Source organism: Mytilus edulis, chromosome 5 (genome assembly GCF_963676685.1).
Source record: "Mytilus edulis chromosome 5, xbMytEdul2.2, whole genome shotgun sequence".
Classification (NCBI taxonomy): Eukaryota; Metazoa; Mollusca; class Bivalvia; order Mytilida; family Mytilidae; genus Mytilus; species Mytilus edulis.
The window spans coordinates 79605475-79623478 of NC_092348.1; the positions used below are offsets into that span (position 1 = coordinate 79605475).

The 18004-nt window shown below is 33.0% G+C and overlaps 1 protein-coding gene across 1 annotated transcript; it reads right to left on the reverse strand.

Moving 5' to 3' along the window:
- Nucleotides 1-288: 288 nt before the first annotated feature.
- LOC139525483 (uncharacterized) lies at nt 289-12600 on the reverse strand. The gene is made up of 4 exons (XM_071320858.1): nt 12528-12600; nt 10298-10367; nt 8938-9088; nt 289-7702 (listed from the first exon to the last, which is right to left on the reverse strand). Exons 2-4 carry the CDS (start codon nt 10358-10360, stop codon nt 4092-4094), a joined length of 3825 nt encoding a protein of 1274 aa, XP_071176959.1. The 5' UTR covers nt 10361-10367; nt 12528-12600; the 3' UTR covers nt 289-4091.
- Nucleotides 12601-18004: the final 5404 nt, after the last annotated feature.

The window sequence follows — 18004 nt, forward strand, 5'->3', positions numbered from 1 at the left end:
TATACGACAAAAAATAATGAATCCAAATTTTCTGTATTAGGTATCCAATCAAAATAAACTTTTATCTAATATGACGAACGATTACACAAACAAATAGACAGATGCAAACATTGAAAAACATAACTTCCTCGTACTATAAAAAAGCATAAAATGAACTTTGTAAGCAAGCCATATGAACTTGTCATCAGCTGATTTGTTTAAAATCAGGATTGATTGTTGGTTGCTCGACGTCCAGTGGCAAATATTCAGGACGATTTTAAATTAAGAAATTACATATAAACAACAGTGTAATGATTGTAATAAACTTTAATAATTGTAATAACAATTCAAAAACATATTTATGAAATAATATCATGCTACACTCACTGTAATATTAATGATTGGAAATGTAAATACACATCACATACTGATAGTCAGTGAAACCAAAATCTTTCAGTGTACCAGATTTCTTACTTTTATTAAGAGCCATTTATACTACTTAGTTATGAAATAAATATCATTATAAGATGTACACACCATTGAGTGACCAACACACAGAAGCATAAATAAATAATAAAGTAAAATTAAAGCGTTTTGAGGGCTTTGGATTTCATCTAAAAAGACATAATCCATATATAGAAAAAGAAAATGACCTTTTTTCATTATTCATACCTCAAACTTATTTTCAAGCAGGCAAAGTCTGGATGAAGTTTCAGAAAAGACAAAATATTTTTTCCCATAGAGTTTATCCAGCTGAAAATTAAAAGATCTATATACCTGATAAACATGATAAAGGCAGTGGCGGATACAGAACTTTTTGTAAAGGGGGGTGGGGGGGGGGGCCTGACTGACCTAAAAGGGGGGGGGTGGGGGTGGTCCAGTCATGCTTCTGTGATTCTCTCTATAATCAACCAATTTCTCCCATGAAAGGGGGGCCCAGAATAAATAAAAAAGTATAGTTCCAAAAAATATCAAAGGTATAATTGGTACTAACATGACTAAGTAGAAAGTACACCATATTTATAAACAGTCAACAAAATCTTGGTCAGCCATTGTAAATGTGAAAAGTAAAAGCAACTGAAGAAAAATTGTGGTTATACCGGATCTCATACGCTTATAGCTTTTATATGTTAGAAAGAAATGAAATCAAAATAAAATAAATAAATAATTTACAATATTTTATGGTCACATATAGTGACAATTATTTCTGTCCATTTTATTTAAACTTGGCAAATTATGAAACTTCAATTAATAATAAATTAAATCAGTGAAGTTGGTTAAGTCAGCACATATTGCATCATTGACATCCAAGAAAACAGATTTGGTTTTCTTTGCTAGTATTTTTGAGTATATTCCTCAACTTGATATAAGAGAGAACAAAACAAAGAATTCACTGCTTAAAATGCTCTCCCCCCAAAAAAAACCTATAAAGATTTACACATAGTAAAACCATTTAGTTCAGGCATCTTTAAATAAGAAAATGGACTTTATATCTAGAAAAATAAAAGTCAGTGTTGCTTTCAAAGAGTAATTCTGAACAATAAATAACATATGTCAAGACAGGGGCAGATCCAGATGAGATTTGCTCTTAATGCTTTGAATTCAGAGATATGTTAGCCAAAAATTGCATTTTACCCCTTTGTACTATTTTTAGCAATGTCTGCCATCTTGGTTCGTGGACGAGGTCATTGGACACATTATTGAAACAACATACCCTTAAGATGATGGTTTACTGGGGTAAAGCTGATGACCGTAACTGCATTCACGGTCATCCCAAGATTTCTGTGTGAATCTTTTATAAATTTTAAATACATCGTATCAATGTAAACTTTGTAAAGAAAATGATATAGAAACACTGTAACAGACAATACAGATACTGACCTAATTTTTCATCCGACATCTTGGGATGACCGTGAATGCAGTTACGGTAATCAGCTTTACCCCAGTGATGGTTGCCAAGTTTGGTTTTTGTCTAAGTAGTTTCAGAGGAGAAGATTTTTTAAAAAGATAACTAAATTTTAGAAAACTGGTTAAAAATAGACTAACTCCTTAATTTGTCTGATTTGTCTGAAAATTTCAGGGCAAATAGATCTCGACTTGATTTAACCCTGCCACATTATTTATGTATTTCCCTGTCCCAAGTCAGGAGCCTGTAATTCAGTGGTTGTCGTTTGTTTATGTGTTACATATTTGTTTTTCGTTCATTTTTTTACATAAATAAGGCCGTTAGTTTTCTCGTTTGAATTGTTTTACATTGTCTTATCGGGGCCTTTTATAGCTGACTATGCGGTATGGGCTTTGTTCATTGTTGAAGGCAGTACGGTGACCTATAGTTATTAATGTCTGTGTCATTTTGGTCTTTTGTGGATAGGTGTCTCATTGGCAATCATACCACATCTTCTTTTTTATATTGATTAACAATTTTATTCCTGTCAGATTTGCTCTAAATGCTTTGTTTTTACAGAAATAATCCAAATTATTTTAACCCCATGTTCTATTTTTAGCCAAGGCGGCCACCTTGGTTGGTTGGCCAGGTCATCCGACACATTTTTCAAAATAGATACCCAAAGGATGTGTTATAGGGTAGTTTTTGTATTTAAAGTTTTTTATGTCATTTTTGAAAACATTTTATTTTGATTTTATTAAAAGGAAAATTGTAAAATTATTATGTCAGGTAAATTTTGTTCTGTCAGCATGTCACTAATTACTCAAGTCAAAAGTAATATAATTAACTTATCTTTTAATTAGCTTAATTAAATTGACACTATTCTTAGTTTTTACCTTTGGCAGTTTTGTAGTAAATTTTGATTACTCAAATTACATAAATTTATAGTTAGTAATACTCGTCATAATTTGAGTTTTTATTCGATGTGCTATATATTGGACCATCAACTTTTTTGAATTAATTTTGAAGTCACGATGTAGTCACAATGTAGTCATGATGTAGTTACCAGTGTAGTCTCGTCGGTGTAATCCAGATAGGAGTGCTTCCAAAGCCAACCAGGCTCAGCTACTCAGGAGAAACGCTAACTCAAAAGACAGCTCAACGCAACTGTAATCGTTCAACCAGACAACATCAACTTAGAATATTTGGAACATTTTGGACTTTAACTTTAAACTGTGAATTGGATTAGTGAAATTAGTGACTTTATTATTTGGAACATTTGAACTTTATTTATTCCTAAATTGTTTCGGCATCATTATTATTATTTGGACCAGTTACTATATAAAATTGTTACAACTTGCTGCTTGCTTTATAGTTTTGCCTGCCATTGCTTAAGTCTTGTGAAAGACTGACCCCCTGTGCCTTGGGCTGTGCATGTTCGATAGTCCCCCTTAAACTCGACGTGCATTGGCTCTTGGTGACAGATGATTGTGGTCAAGTTTGGTTAAATTTGATCAAGTTGTTTCAGAGAAGAAGATTTTTTTAAAAGATTACTAAAATTTAAGAAAAAGGGTTAAACATTGATTATAAAGGGCAATAACTCCATAAGGGATCAACTGACAATTTTGGTCATATCGACTTATTTGTAGATCTAACTTTGCTGAACATTATTGCTGTTTACAGGTTATCTCTATCTTTTATAATATTCAAGATAATAACCAAAAACTGCAAAATTTCCTTAAAATTGTAGCACATTTTTTAAATAAGATACCCTAAGGATGATTGTGGCCAAGTTTGGTTAAATTTGGCCAAGTAGTTTCAGAGGAGAAGATTTTTGTAAAAGTTTACGGACGACTGATGCCAAGTGATGAGAAAAGCTCACTTGGCCCTTTGGGTCATGTGAGCTAAAAAGGGGGGCTGTTGTTTCCAATCATATTTCAACTTTCAAATGCATTGATGTCCAAAAAAAAAGGGGGGTTTCGTAAAATAGATTATAGCGAAAATAATGAATCCACAGTAAGTTAGCATATAAAAGTGTATCCTTCCTTTTGTCTCTCGGTATATTAAGGTGTATACCTGATTTAGAACACAAGGAATATCTCTAAACATTCTACTCAAAGATCAAGAGCAAATAAAGTTATCAACTACTTGATATAATACAAATGTTAATCTGAGGTAGCAACAACCACAGACATGCACTTAAGAAAACAAAGGTCAAAGCACATATCTAGTTACCAGTAACATAATAATAAACAGTTTGTTCATCTGAGGTAGCCCCTAGCACAGACTCTAATACACTTGGATCTACTAATATAGTATTATCATCTTGTATCGTGTCCTCCTCAACCTCATCTGACTTTGAGGTCTGGAGGTAGTATGTAGTATCCTCTGAACTGACTCCTCCTACATTAGCAATATCTGTTGTGATTGGCTCAGAGTGAGCTAGCTGTACTTTGATTGGTGCTCCATTCTCTTGGGGAATGATAACAGTTTCAAAATCATGAACAGAAACTTCAAAGTGATCACTTTCATGTCCAATTTCATGGTATTTGGTATGTATGGCTAAACTTTCCTTACTTGGCAGCTTTTTATGACATATTTCACAGTCATATAATCCTTCCACATGTGTCTGTTCATGCCTCAATAACTTGTCTCTAGTTGTGAAACCTTTATTACAGTTGGAGCACGTCCAAGGTCTTTCGTTTGTATGTTTTGACATTGTATGAACTTTTAACTGTGTAGATGTTGTGTAACGAGCACCACATCCTGCATATTCACAGAGGTAGGTTTTATCAGCTGGTATCTCACCCTCCCTGATGAGATGCATTTTCATGTGACGTTTCAAATGTTCCTGAAGTTTAAAACTTTTACCACATTTAGTACATTCTAAGCTTCTATCTTCATTATGAATGAGTTGAACATGTTTATTTCTGTTTCCATTCTGGGTAAAAGCCATTCCACAATATTCACAAATATATGGTTTAATGCCTTCATGTTGGCGAAGATGAATTTGTAATGATTCCTTTTTCCTTAGTTTTTTATTACAAATGTGGCACTCAAACCGCCTGGGCTTGTCTTTTTCCTCCTCGTGAGTTTGACGATGGTATCTTAAAGTCTCCTTCTGCGAGAAAGATCTTCCACATATGTCACATTGAAACTTTTTCTCCTCTAAATGAATCTGTTTAAAATGGCGAGTCATATTTGGTTTTGTGCTGAATGATTGAGAACACTGTGGACATTGATATCTCCGTCCTGCTTCAGGATGCAATGACATGTGATTGTCCAGAGCCCTCATGCTACGTAAATGTTCACCACAAATGTCACATTTAACGAATGATTTCTTACTTTTATATTTGTTTATTAAATGACGCAAACGTTTTTTCTTACTACAATTTTCTACACTCTCAGGATGTTCTTGTACAATATGATTCCATAATCTAGATACAGATTTAAATATCAATGGACATTCATCACATTTTTTATTAAATGTCTTAATACCATAGAAGCAACTCATCATTAGATCTAAATTGGCAGATAACTCTGGATGGATTCTAGCAATGTGAACAAGAACCTGATGAAATTCCTCACAAGAAAATTGACAATTATTACAATTTAGAAGTAAAGTATTGTTTTCCTGCTCAGTTATAGTTATATACTTTTTAATCTGTTCATTTTGTTTGATTTCATTCAATCTATCCATAGGATCTACAACGGAATCACTGTTATCCATTTCTTCATTCTCTTGTGTGGAATCATTCAGATTTTCATGTTGGTCGTCATCTTCCTCAATCTGATCATCAATAAGCCCAATATCATCCTCATCATCAAAAAATTGCTCTTGTTTCACCTCTGTTACCATGTCAACACCAAATTGTTTCATTATGATACTAGGATGAAATCGTATATTGTGAATGGTAAGATTAAAAGCTTTTTGAAAGATTTTATCACAGAGTGCACAATAGACATCTTCCTGTTTCTTTTCAGGCTTTTTATTTTTCTTTCCTTTATTCGGTGAAGGAACATTTTCATCATGATTCTCCTCCAAAACTATGATGCTATCATCTGACTGTATCAAAGAATTCTCTAGGCTTGCTCCTTCCTTGCTACTGGTACCACTGCTGAGACTATTGATCAAATCTATTGTAGCTTGTGCAACTATATCCTGTTCTGTAGATTCTTGATCACTGTTTTCAAGTTTAATTCTTTTATTGTCATCCACTTCGTCTCTAGTAAAAAGTTTTCTTCGTTTAACTTTGTGGACTTCAGCATCATCTTGTTCCTCATCAGATAGAGGCTCACTTTTAATTTTAAGTTTACCTTTAACCTGCTTCTCCTTTTCACAAAGTCTTATAATTTCTACATCTTGCTCTATGCTGCCACATTGCACAATCATTTGACCTTGAGAAGATACATAACTCTCTGATAACGTCTCTGCGGTCTCCTTTACAGACAAAGACTTTACATTTTTGTCAGAAGTTATTTTAATTTCTTTAGCAGATTTACTTTTAGAAGCAGAGTTCTGAGCTTGTTTCTTCTTAGTACTAGTAGGTGACATAATTTCCTTTTTCTGCTCAATGGTTGTCTTTGCTGCATTCCTCTGTAACTCATCCATACTAACTTCCAATTGGTGTATAATGAGCATGTGACCTTTCAAACTGTGAATCCTAGAAAATGTAGCTTTACACACAGTGCAAGTTGGTTTTGTAGGGGTATCTACTGGTTTCTCTGCAGGAATTGTCATGACATTTTTATTTTGAGCTTGTTTTTGCTTTGTCAATGTTGCTTCTGACGTGGTTGTTTTTGGTATCTTTTTAGCTTGCTTTGTTGGCTTCCCATTTGAAATGTCTTTCTTTTCATCCATCAAGTTTGAAGCTTCTTTAAAAGTTTGAGATTTCTTTTCACCATCCAAAGAAGAAATTGTAGATTTTTCTTTTTCATGTTTTTGTTTTCCTTTCCTAGTGATCATCTTCTCTGCAACGAATGATTTATCTTGTTTAATAGATTCATGATGAGTTTGTGATTTAGTAGAATCATTTAGACCACCAGATCCAGACTGAGCCTCAGTTGAATCTTCCAGACAACTAGATTCAGATTGTACTTCAGCTGAATCTTTCAGACAACTAGATTCAGATTGTAATTCAGTGGAATCAATAAGACCACCAGTTTCAGGTTGTGTTTCAGTGGAATCATTCAGACCACCAGATTTAGGTTGTACTTTTATGGAATCATTTTTATTACCAGTTTTTGAACTATTCCAATTTTCATTACTAGCAAGGATTACATCAACAATATCAGCTTGTTCATCACTTATCTTTTCATTTGAATCTATATCTAATGTTTGACTTCTAATGAACATCTGAGGTAATATACTCTCATCAGATGACAGAGATATGTCTTCATGAAGTTCTTTTTGTGCAGACAAATTGTTACAATTCAATTCTGTGGGTTGTTCTTTACCAATGGTTTCTTTTGAAATTTGTTTTTCAGAATGTTCAAGCTTTTGAAGATCTTTTTCTTCTTGTTCTCTAGAAGTGATTAACTCTTTCTCAGACTGACTTGTTGGGAGTCCTGAACTTATAAGCTGTTGTTCAGGTTTTTTTGTATGTGTAATTGTACTAGTACAAGTCTTATGATCAGCTGTCTGTGTGACTAACTGTAAGTCAGGTAATACTTCTGTATGGTTATCACTTAAATTAGTATTTGTACTTCCTAGTTCTTTATCCACTGCATTAATTGTTTCTATTGGTGTAACTAAGTTATCTAGTACTATGCTACCAGGAATATCAGCCTGGTTAGTTGTTTCATTCTGGTCTCCAAGATCTTCAATTATTTGTGCACCTGAAAAACATACATATTGTTCATGTACATGTATCATGCTCCTGACATAAATTCACATGCTTAAATCCCCTTAATAAGTTCAAAATTGCTTATCCTTCGGTTTTGCCAAGTGCATGCATGTAGATTATCCTTTGGTTTTGACAAGTGCATGGAGGAGTTTTGTGTTATGGTTTCATATTCTTTCTTTTGTGTATGTAATTTTTTAATATAAATATATCACTATTTTAAAAATGTTTTACTTTGAACTTTTCATGTGACAATTTTCCATCAGCAGCTACTCGACTGAATGCGTTTTTTGAGTATATAATATTGAGAATATGATGATGTCCTCAGCCGATCAACCAATGTCATTGATGTTGCCTAAGAAAAAAGCTCAGTGATACAATTGCCGCCCATACACACATGCTGATTTTCAAAACCATAGATAATAGCTAAATATCTTTCAGGGGCAAAATATTTCAATAACCAGAGGCCCAGGAGTCCCCTATAAAGGATTTCATGATGACTGTGTTATTAAAGCACCAGACTTGCTTCTCAGGAGTAAAAAATATACTAAACAGTTGAACTCTTTGAATTCAGCATTAACTGACTGACCAAATAAGTTAGATGTGTGAAAGATTTATATGGAGCAACGTTGCACAGACAGAGTTGCCCCTGGTATCAGGCTTTTACCATTCACCTTTTGTTGAAATAAGTTATTTTTTTCTGAAGGACAAATAATTTTTTTCAACTGTAATAAATAACTTTTTTTTTCAATGTACCAGAACAACATTTTTTTTTAATCAATGTTATTTTCATATTCTCTTCTAATTTTTTTTATAGATATGATAGAGGCAATCTATTTTTATATTTTTTTTTTTTACTTTTCTCTAAATAAATTCAAAGAAATAATTAAAAAAAAACATGCTTCTTCACATATTATGAATGGTAGGTGCCTAGCAAGATTATACATAGTAGTAAACATTTGTATCAACTTCTGAAAAATATTTTACATTATCATGATTATCAAACAAAAACTATTTTCTCTGTACAAATTCAGTTCTAAACATTGTGTAAATTTCACAAATTTCAGCTTTCAAAAAACATAGGCCTTTGCGTGTATGTAAGCCTGAGTGGAAAAGAGTATACTCTTTCTATTCAGGCTTGGCTGTATCATTTGGTGCAAGTTCTTGGGTGAGACTTAGCCAGAAAAATTTGTAAACCCTTACTTTATTTCACATTTTTATAAGTCTTACCAAAGCAGTATGAAAAGAAGTTTATGACTAATTCTGAGTTGACATCCAGAAATTGTCTCCCTTTATCAGATCCAATTTTCATGCAACTTTGACTGGCTGGGTCAGCTGTTACTAACAGATATTCCTGTCCTCTCTGTGTTAGCTCTTCACACTGAAATATGTTTCAAAACTTGAATATAATATTGAAATTATAAAATATTTAAGAATTTTTTTTTCCTTTAAGCTATAGAGTTATTTGACAAACATGAAAAATGAATGTATACTTCTAAAATACAACCTTTAATTATAAAACTCTGCTTAACTATGATCTCTAATGTATTTTACTTTTTAATTAATTCCTGTAAATCAAATCAAATATTCTTCAAATTCTGTAATATTTACTCTGTCTCTGATTACTCTTCCTACCATGGTACATGTACATAATAAAAAAATATTGCATCAAGTCAATTTCTTGCTGTCTGCCATATATATCTATATTAGTTGAAGTATAAATCAGATTATTGGTTCAAACTTTTGAACTGTTTTACATTTGTCATGCAGAGGCCTTTTAAAGATTACAAAACACCATGGGTTCATTTATTGTTTAATGTTATTTAATAATCTGTTATAGCTTAAATCATTGTCTTTTTATTTTAACTCTGGAGGATAGTTGTCTCATTGGCAATCTTACATCTCCTTAAAGTTATTCTATAATAAGACAGGAAATTGATATAACATGATTTTATAAGTGTGCAGTTTTTATTGGTGGAGTAACTGAAGTGCCCTGAGAGAGTCACAGACCTTTAACAAGAAAACGGACAATCAAGATTGGAACTGACCACAGTTGCCAGGTGCATGGTTAGTGTGGACAGGCTAATGATACAGTAATTGAACTACTTCAACTACTTAAACACAGAGGCCCCAACGTCATTAAACAGCAAAGACCAACAAAATTTTAAACTGATTAAAATAAGTCTTTAATGTCTTTTGTTATGTGGATTCATTTATATTTGTTGGATACCATATTTCGTGGGTACAGGGGAACCATTGCAGTCTGCACCAAAAACCTTTTCAACTACATGTACTAGTCAAAAGACCAATATTCTGACATTTTTCGGATTGGGCCAAACAAAGTTTTGCAAAAACTTACTGGTGCCAATGAAATTTTACTCATCTAGGGCATCGGACTAGTGGCTAACGGTGCAGACTGACCATGAATTTAAATATTCAACGAATTACAAATTTTCTAAAGAAATGTATGGAGACTTTGCCAAAACCACAAAATTAAATATCCATGAATATGAAAGTTTTCCTCAAACCACGAAAATTGGTACCGACGATGTAGTTAAAGCAGTATTAACATAATATAACTAAGACTTACTGCTGCTTGTATAGACTTGAATATGTTTGACACATCAGCACTTAGTTCTTCTTCTTCTTCCATCTTTTGTCTATCAATATTAAATAATAAATAGTCAAAACAATATTAAATGAAACAAGTATGGTTCATCAAGACAACTAACATGTACCAAATTAGTTGATCACATTCAAAGTTGTTGCTTATATAAAGTTGAGACATAACCAATCTGTCTTAGCTTGCTATTTCTGACTATATATGAAACGGATGACCTGTACAAAGAATACATAATAACTTTATAAGAGGCTCCTGAGAAACCTTAATCTTTCATCTGGCAATACTTTGCTTTTTTTATGTTCTTTTCAACCTTTATCATGCGTTTATTACAATCTGTTTTGGTTTTTATGTGTAGATCTTATCTAGCTGATAACTGTTTTCTCTATCTTCATTTTTAACAGTTTTCTCAAAAATATCTAAAATACAATATTTGGTAAAAATTGTCTTTCAAAGAAGGAATCAATTGCTGATTTTGGTTGACTATCACTACATGTATGGGGTGGACTTAAAAAGAGTGTCCTATAGTAACAATATTTCATCATAGTTAGATGCATTGTAGTACAAAATGTAATGAAATTTGGTATTGTTAAAGGGAGGTTATCCAAAGTTATATTTGGTCTACAATGTATATATATATGTTGAGTACAAATTATCGTCTTGTACAAAATAAAATAGTACAAATTATAATTTGTATTTTGACTTTAAACAAATTACAATTTGTACAAAAAGTGCTTGTACAAAATTTGACTAAAATTCACTTATACATTTTTGTACATGTACATGTACATGTACTGTCCAGAACAATATTTTTTTATGTATCCTTTGTTAAATTTTTGGTCAGGATAATATTTTTGCTGTGAAATACTCTCCATGACAATATTTTACTGAACAAGACTATTTCCTAATTGATTTTTTCTTTCAGGAGGAATCCTACATCATGAAAATGTGAGTGTTTCTGGATTTTTTTTAGCAATATTGCAATCGTCCATGAACAGAATGTGTTTTACTTGAAAGCTGCATTATATCTATATCTGCATTCCACAAATTTTTTTTTTTACATTCCGAATAGGCAAACAATTTTATCTATCAGGCAAAAATGTATTATGACATAAAATTGATAATTTATTGCAAATGCCCAGGGCATTTTTAAATTTGATTTTTGGTGTTTTTAATGGCAATTTTAAGCACTGCTTTTGGGCTACATGTACATTGTATTTCGAGGATACCAGTTTTTTATTGGTAGAGGAAGCCTGTGACAAATTCTCCAGATTGAAAATTACACCATCGATATTTTCCCCCTTAAATATATTTGTAATGCACACAACTGTTATGTCCTAGGATCTATTGGTCAGACAGCACAAGCTTCCTGGCATGTATGATAGTTGTTTCAATGTCAGTGTCATCCTGAATGTTACAGGGGCACATTTCTATTATACTTTCAGAATTGTTATTTGGGCAAAATTTCCTATTAGAATTGCCACTTTAAAAGGCCATTGTATATTGTATAATATTATTATTAGAATGTATATATCAATTACATTTCATAGTTTCATTTGGGTATTTTTGTATTTTATAAATACATGTAGGGTTTATTGTATAATGCTTTTTTCTAACAAAATCACACTGTAAATTACTGTACAAGTTACATGTATTTCAAAATAAGACACATAAAATATTGTTTGCGGACAATATTACACAGGGGATATCACATTATTTTATGTGATTATAACTGCTAAGAAACCCAGAAACTTAAATGTGCATTGTGCAGACGTTAGTAAGGAACTTCTATACACCTTATCGCTAATCCCGGCTGACCTGGGCGCTTGAACTTTTGACGCATACAACAATCACTTTTCCATTGTGGTGTCAGATATTTTGTTTTATGACTTTTTTGTGTATTGTAACCCCTTTCTGTTATGTTGGCAACTTGCTGTTACTCTATATAGTTTTGTACCTAAATGTGGTTTCTGCAATACAATTATACAGCTTACCACTTTATTTGTTTGTGCATGCAAACGTCTGTACAGTTGTACAGACAGTACAGGCTGACGAGTACAGCCTACAGGGCCAGGGGGACACACTTTACATTTTTTGCCTCAGTTTTTCTTTTCAACCATTTTTTTTTACAATGAAAATATGCATAAGTTGTATTTGATCGATATCGAACTTGTTGCTCTCTCATTTTATGAACATTTACCTCAAAACTATCTCAATATTCCTCCCAAAACAAAAATTTCGAACTTTTTTACGAACCGGAAATGCAAACAAATTATAACGAAAAAACGTTTAGGAATGGCATATTCCGGAAATTAAGAACTTCAACTGATCTACATCTACATCTACATGGGTAATCCGTAAAGAGTCGGTTGACTCATCACACGAATGTATTAAAATTAAAGTTGTGTCATCCAAAATGTGCTCTTTTAAAATCATATGTACAGGTGCCAGTGCAGATAAAAACATGTGTGTGCTGATTTACGGATATCTGTGTGCTATGAGGCTGATAAAATCGTGTAGAACTAAACTGATCTAAACTATCCCCAATCGAACTTGCAATAAAGTTATACAACTTATTTTGCGACATATCTTGGTTTATATCTAGAAATTGACAATAAGGGCAGGGCTGCGTTCAATATCGTAGCAGCTACGTAGTGCTACGTAGATTTTGACTATTGAACGTGTAGCTATAGACTAGTTGTTACATAGATGAAAGGGGGGGGGGGGCATAGATATTGATAGCAGCTACGTAGCGACTACGATATTGAACTCAACCCTGTTTAAGGTGATATGGGTGTCTTTTCCTGTATAATCACAACCTGTAGCTTTTAATATGTATCAATATATAATACGTTTTTGGCAAAGTATGAACAAATTCTATCATTCTTACTTTAGACTCCCATACCACCTTAAGATTCATTACTTAGCACACCACTTACATAACAATTAGAAAACAACTGTGTAAGTTGAATATTTCCAGAGACATATTATATTATACGCATGTGTATATATATGTTTCTGAGATTACTATATATTTTTTTAAATTGTAGTAATTTTGGAATTATGATCAAAGGTGTTCCTCAATGTTCCATGCGTGGACCTATGCTTTTTAATATGCCTAAATGACATTATAATATTGGTGTAATTGACAATAGTACTTTACAGGTATACGTATATACTCAGGTTGACGAAATTAAACACCTTTATTATTCTTTGATTTTATTATACAGAGTTAAATAAAAAGAACGTGATAGTCTCAAAATGCTTGACTGGGTTAAACTCAATTTAATGAAAGCTATTTCATATGAGTTCCAAGCCGCCTCGACATATTGGTCGTATTGGTAAAACAATATCATAGTGCTTTTCTGCTTAATCTGACATAACTGCTTATATCGTGTTTTAAACTGCTTAATATTTGTCAATAATGATTGCTTTCTGTACTTTTAAAGTAAGTTTTAATATTTCTGCAACATATACAATACTTTAACCTTTTCCATTGAACATAATCTGGTTATCCTTCCGGAGTAATATCGATCACGGCTTTTGGTGACACAGTGTTGCTTATCAATTTTCTTGATTATGACATTGCCATAAATCAAGCTTATCTTTTTATGCCCCCTTCGATCATATAGCGCCTCACATATTGAGGCATTTATACATAATAAGCAGTAAGCCTTCCTTCTAAAGGTAAATTCTGAAAAGAAATTCGAACCCTCCAAATATATAAAATGTTATCATCATATATATCATAATAATAAGACTTTACCAATCTGATTGCGATCGATTTTTACTTGCTATAAGCAACAAGACGGATACCACTAGTAGAGCAGTGTTTGCTTACCCTTCCACAATCTTTTTTGTGGGGTTTGTGGTTCTCAGTTTTTAGTTCATGTAAAGTGTATTTGAGACTGCCAGTCTGGTTTTGTCCACCGATAGTAACTTTATATATAACTGGCGTCAATAGGAATAGAAGTGCATTTGTCAACCACATATTGGTCAGTGCTGGAGTAATTAGTGTATATATGTTTATCTTACCTCCTATACATTTCTAGGAATATGATTGGTTAAAAGCGTCCGCGTGGAGACCGTGTATATTTCATATAAGGTTAGTAGGGAGGCGGGGCTTATTTCACACACGGCTAGTAGTGGTGTTACGTCCCTTTATATTCCTTATTAGGTAAGAAGGGGCGGGACTTATTTCATACACGGTTATAGTCTCGATCATCCAGCCGCTTTATTTTTCAAAGTAGAGCGTCTGGATGAGAAGTGATGTAAAAATGGTAATTTATAACATTCGGAATAGTATCGGCTTTTTTAACTTGTTGTAAGAGATAATGTCCAAGACGAATAACCAAGAAGTTGGTTATTGACTTCGGAAGAAATGACATGACGATAATATTATTGCAAAGCCCGAGTGTACCGATTGTTGTTGAATGCTATTTATATATTTTTGTGACGACATACAATTCATGGAAAACACCATACAGCATGGCTTTCATGGGCATGGACGCGAAGGAAAAACCAGCACATCCAACCTTGGTAAGATGTTATAACAACACACACTGTAACATAAATTGCAATGCAACCTGATACACCGAGTAGTTATATTCTTTCATGCATGTCCGTGCAACGAAAACGAGTTTATAATTATACAATAAATGTTAATTGTTATGTTGAATGGGACCACTCGAACGGTCATGTACGTAGTTATAAATACATTTTGGGTGGATGTGTAGTATCGTCACTTTATAAATACTTGATGCAAAACTGCTATGAAATATCACCTTCATCCAAGATAAGTTCGTTGTATCTATCTAAATAAGGGGATTTGCATTTTGATATGTGTAAAAAAGGGGGGGGGGAGTAGAGATACACAATGATGTACACATTCAGAGAAAAACAAAGTGAATCAAGAAGATGCCATTTTTTACATAATGAAATTATACATTCGATTTTCTGCAAAACGAAAGACAGTTAAACAATATATTCAGCATTAATGAACAGAGGTGTCAATGAGGCAGCAACCAGTGAACCCAATGACATAAATTACGAAAAGTTGACATAATTATGATTAAGAGTTTATCATGTAGACTAAAACAAAAATTGAAGATAAAATTGCCAAAAGCTCAACATTACACAAATAAGGAGATGCGGTATGAATACCAATGAGAACTATCCACCCAAGTTCAAATGAATTGAATGTGAGTAATTATAAGCAACTGTATGGCCTTCAACAATGAGAAAAATCCATGCATGGTTTGGATAAAGAATACAAACAGGGAATGTGTCAAAGAGACACTGGGCAACCCAACCAAAGAGCAGTAAACAGCCCAATGTCACCAATGGGTCGGGTCTTCAACGCAGCGAAATAATCTTGCACCCTGAAGCCGGATTCAGCTTGCCCCAGGACAATAATTTATACAATATATTTCTATGGTGATTTTTTAAACAATTTGTTTTTAATATATATATGCTATGGCTAAAAATTGATATGATTTTAATATTTACTTTCTTTTGTAGACAAAACAATGATGATTTATGGACACAGATATTATTTGTAAAATGTGAAGAATTAAAAAAAAATGTAATACTCAGGATTATCATTGTATTATAAACATAAACAAGATTCAAACTGAAAGAATTTTTTTTAATTACTGAAGCATCAATCAGTATAAATAGATCACAGTACCAACAATGTTGGGTATACATTATTTTGACAGCCGCCAGAAAGCGAAAAAAATACACAGACGTATATTGATTAAATGGAACAAATATCAAGAAACTCATTGTTGTCAGATATGTTAGAGAAATAAGATTTGTATTAACAAATTAAAAATCATATGAACAATTAAACAGTTAGTGTTTACGGTTGAATTGTATCTAATTTTCATGTCAGGCCCTTTAATAGTTGACTATATGGTAGGGAGTTTTCTTAATATTGAAGGCCATGCAGTGATCTCATTTGCGTATATCCATGTTATTTGAACTCTGCTGGGTTGTTGCCTCGCGATCAATCATACCAATTTCCTTATTTTTGTATAAAAGATTCACAGCAGAAGCTATTGTTCTTGTGAAGCTGTCCTTTATTGCATGCTGATACATGATGGAAATTATAAGAGTTGGAGAAGTAGAATACACTTTTGATCATAAGTTATTATCTTTTTTTACAAGTTACTATGCAGTATGGGATAAATCCCATTCCATCTTTTCCATGTACATGATTCAAACATGCATTCAAAGAGTATTGGGTTTCATGACTAACTGGTTAAATTCTGTATTTCTCCATGGATACGGGCTACATAGGCAAAGTGGTTTTGTGTGAAGGTTGGTTCCTAAATATTTTCTTCCCAAAAGGATTAGGCAATTATTGGTGTAACAGCTAAGAAACATTCAGACTATTCTGTCGTTTGCAGTTTTAAGATCAGTTAATTTTGTAAATGGAAATTGAGTTGGCTCATTGTGTGATCTCGCTGATATGCCAGTTATACTTGTTAAGGAAGTTTTTCTACATATGCAATCTTAGTATTTGTATGAGATGTTTTTCTTTACATAGACGTAGCTTGATGTGTGCTTTTTTGTAAGGTAAGTGCGTCAGATATATATGTAAAAAAGGAACTGAGAATAATGAGACAAAGCAAGGAAAAATGGATAAAAAAACTAAAGAATAGAGACTTACGGTGAAACACTATACTGATGGTTGATTGCTTAATGTCCAGTGACAAATATTTCATGCATGTTTAGGACGATTTGATACAATACAAAGAATAGAGAATAGAAGCTGGAGAATGGTGGTATTTTATAGTATGAAGATGAGAGAAACAATGGACTGGTGTACACTAATATAAGAATAGTTTGATCTTGGGTTGCTTTTTTATCGTCTTGTGGTAAATAATGATAATGTTCAGGATCGACGAAAAGAAATTAACAATAATTATAAAATGGAGGTTCTTATTTATAGTCCGTTCGGAATACAGGTTGGAGAAATTATGACTCACTAAAAAATAAGGGTATATTGTATTGAAGCAGAAATATAGATTTAGGTATAACGGTCCACCTAGGGACTCATTTTTAAACGTGCAGAGAGCTTGGTATTCTCTATACACGAACAGTGGCGGATCCAGAACTTGTCATTAGGGAGGGGAACTACACTCACTCATGCTGTGTTTCCCGATATAATCAACCACATTTTTCTTACGAAAAAAAAGGGGGGGGGTCCGCCTATGACGAGTGCTAAAATATTTACACAGGGCCGTAACTAGGTCTCAGAATAAAACGAGGCAGGCGTTTAGGTGCCGCCGTCTGCGGTACCCAGGTAATGGGGAAACCAGGGGTGAAAAAACCGACCGAAAACTAGAAAAGTACAGTGATCAATAAAAAATTAGATAAAAACATGACTAGAAAAAAGAGTAAAACTTTATATATAAAGTAATTTTAATCAACGAAAAAAATATCCGAAATCTGAATATAAAGTACGGCCAATTAAAGCTTAATTTTGACTCTAGATCTTTATTACATGTTGATAAATCATTCAGTTTCAGACAAGAACTTTGAGAACATGAATACGTGTGAAATGCTTTTTCTTTTCCCCCAGTAGTTCTATTTTATTTGACTTCACGTTTGCATTAAAATTTCCCATCAGCAAGTTGGCCAACATAGATCAACATAGAGTAAGCTACA

What these genes read in the sequence shown, in the direction of transcription:
- LOC139525483 (XM_071320858.1), bottom strand. Translation starts at nt 10,360, where the DNA reads ATGGAAGAAGAAGAAGAACTAAGTGCTGATGTGTCAAACATATTCAAG. An exon ending in TCAAGTCTATACAAGCAGCA is followed by an intron (nt 9,089 to 10,297) that starts GTAAGTCTTAGT and finishes AACATATTTCAG; the next exon opens with TGTGAAGAGCTAACACAGAG. An exon ending in CTTCTTTTCATACTGCTTTG is followed by an intron (nt 7,703 to 8,937) that starts GTAAGACTTATA and finishes TATGTTTTTCAG; the next exon opens with GTGCACAAATAATTGAAGAT.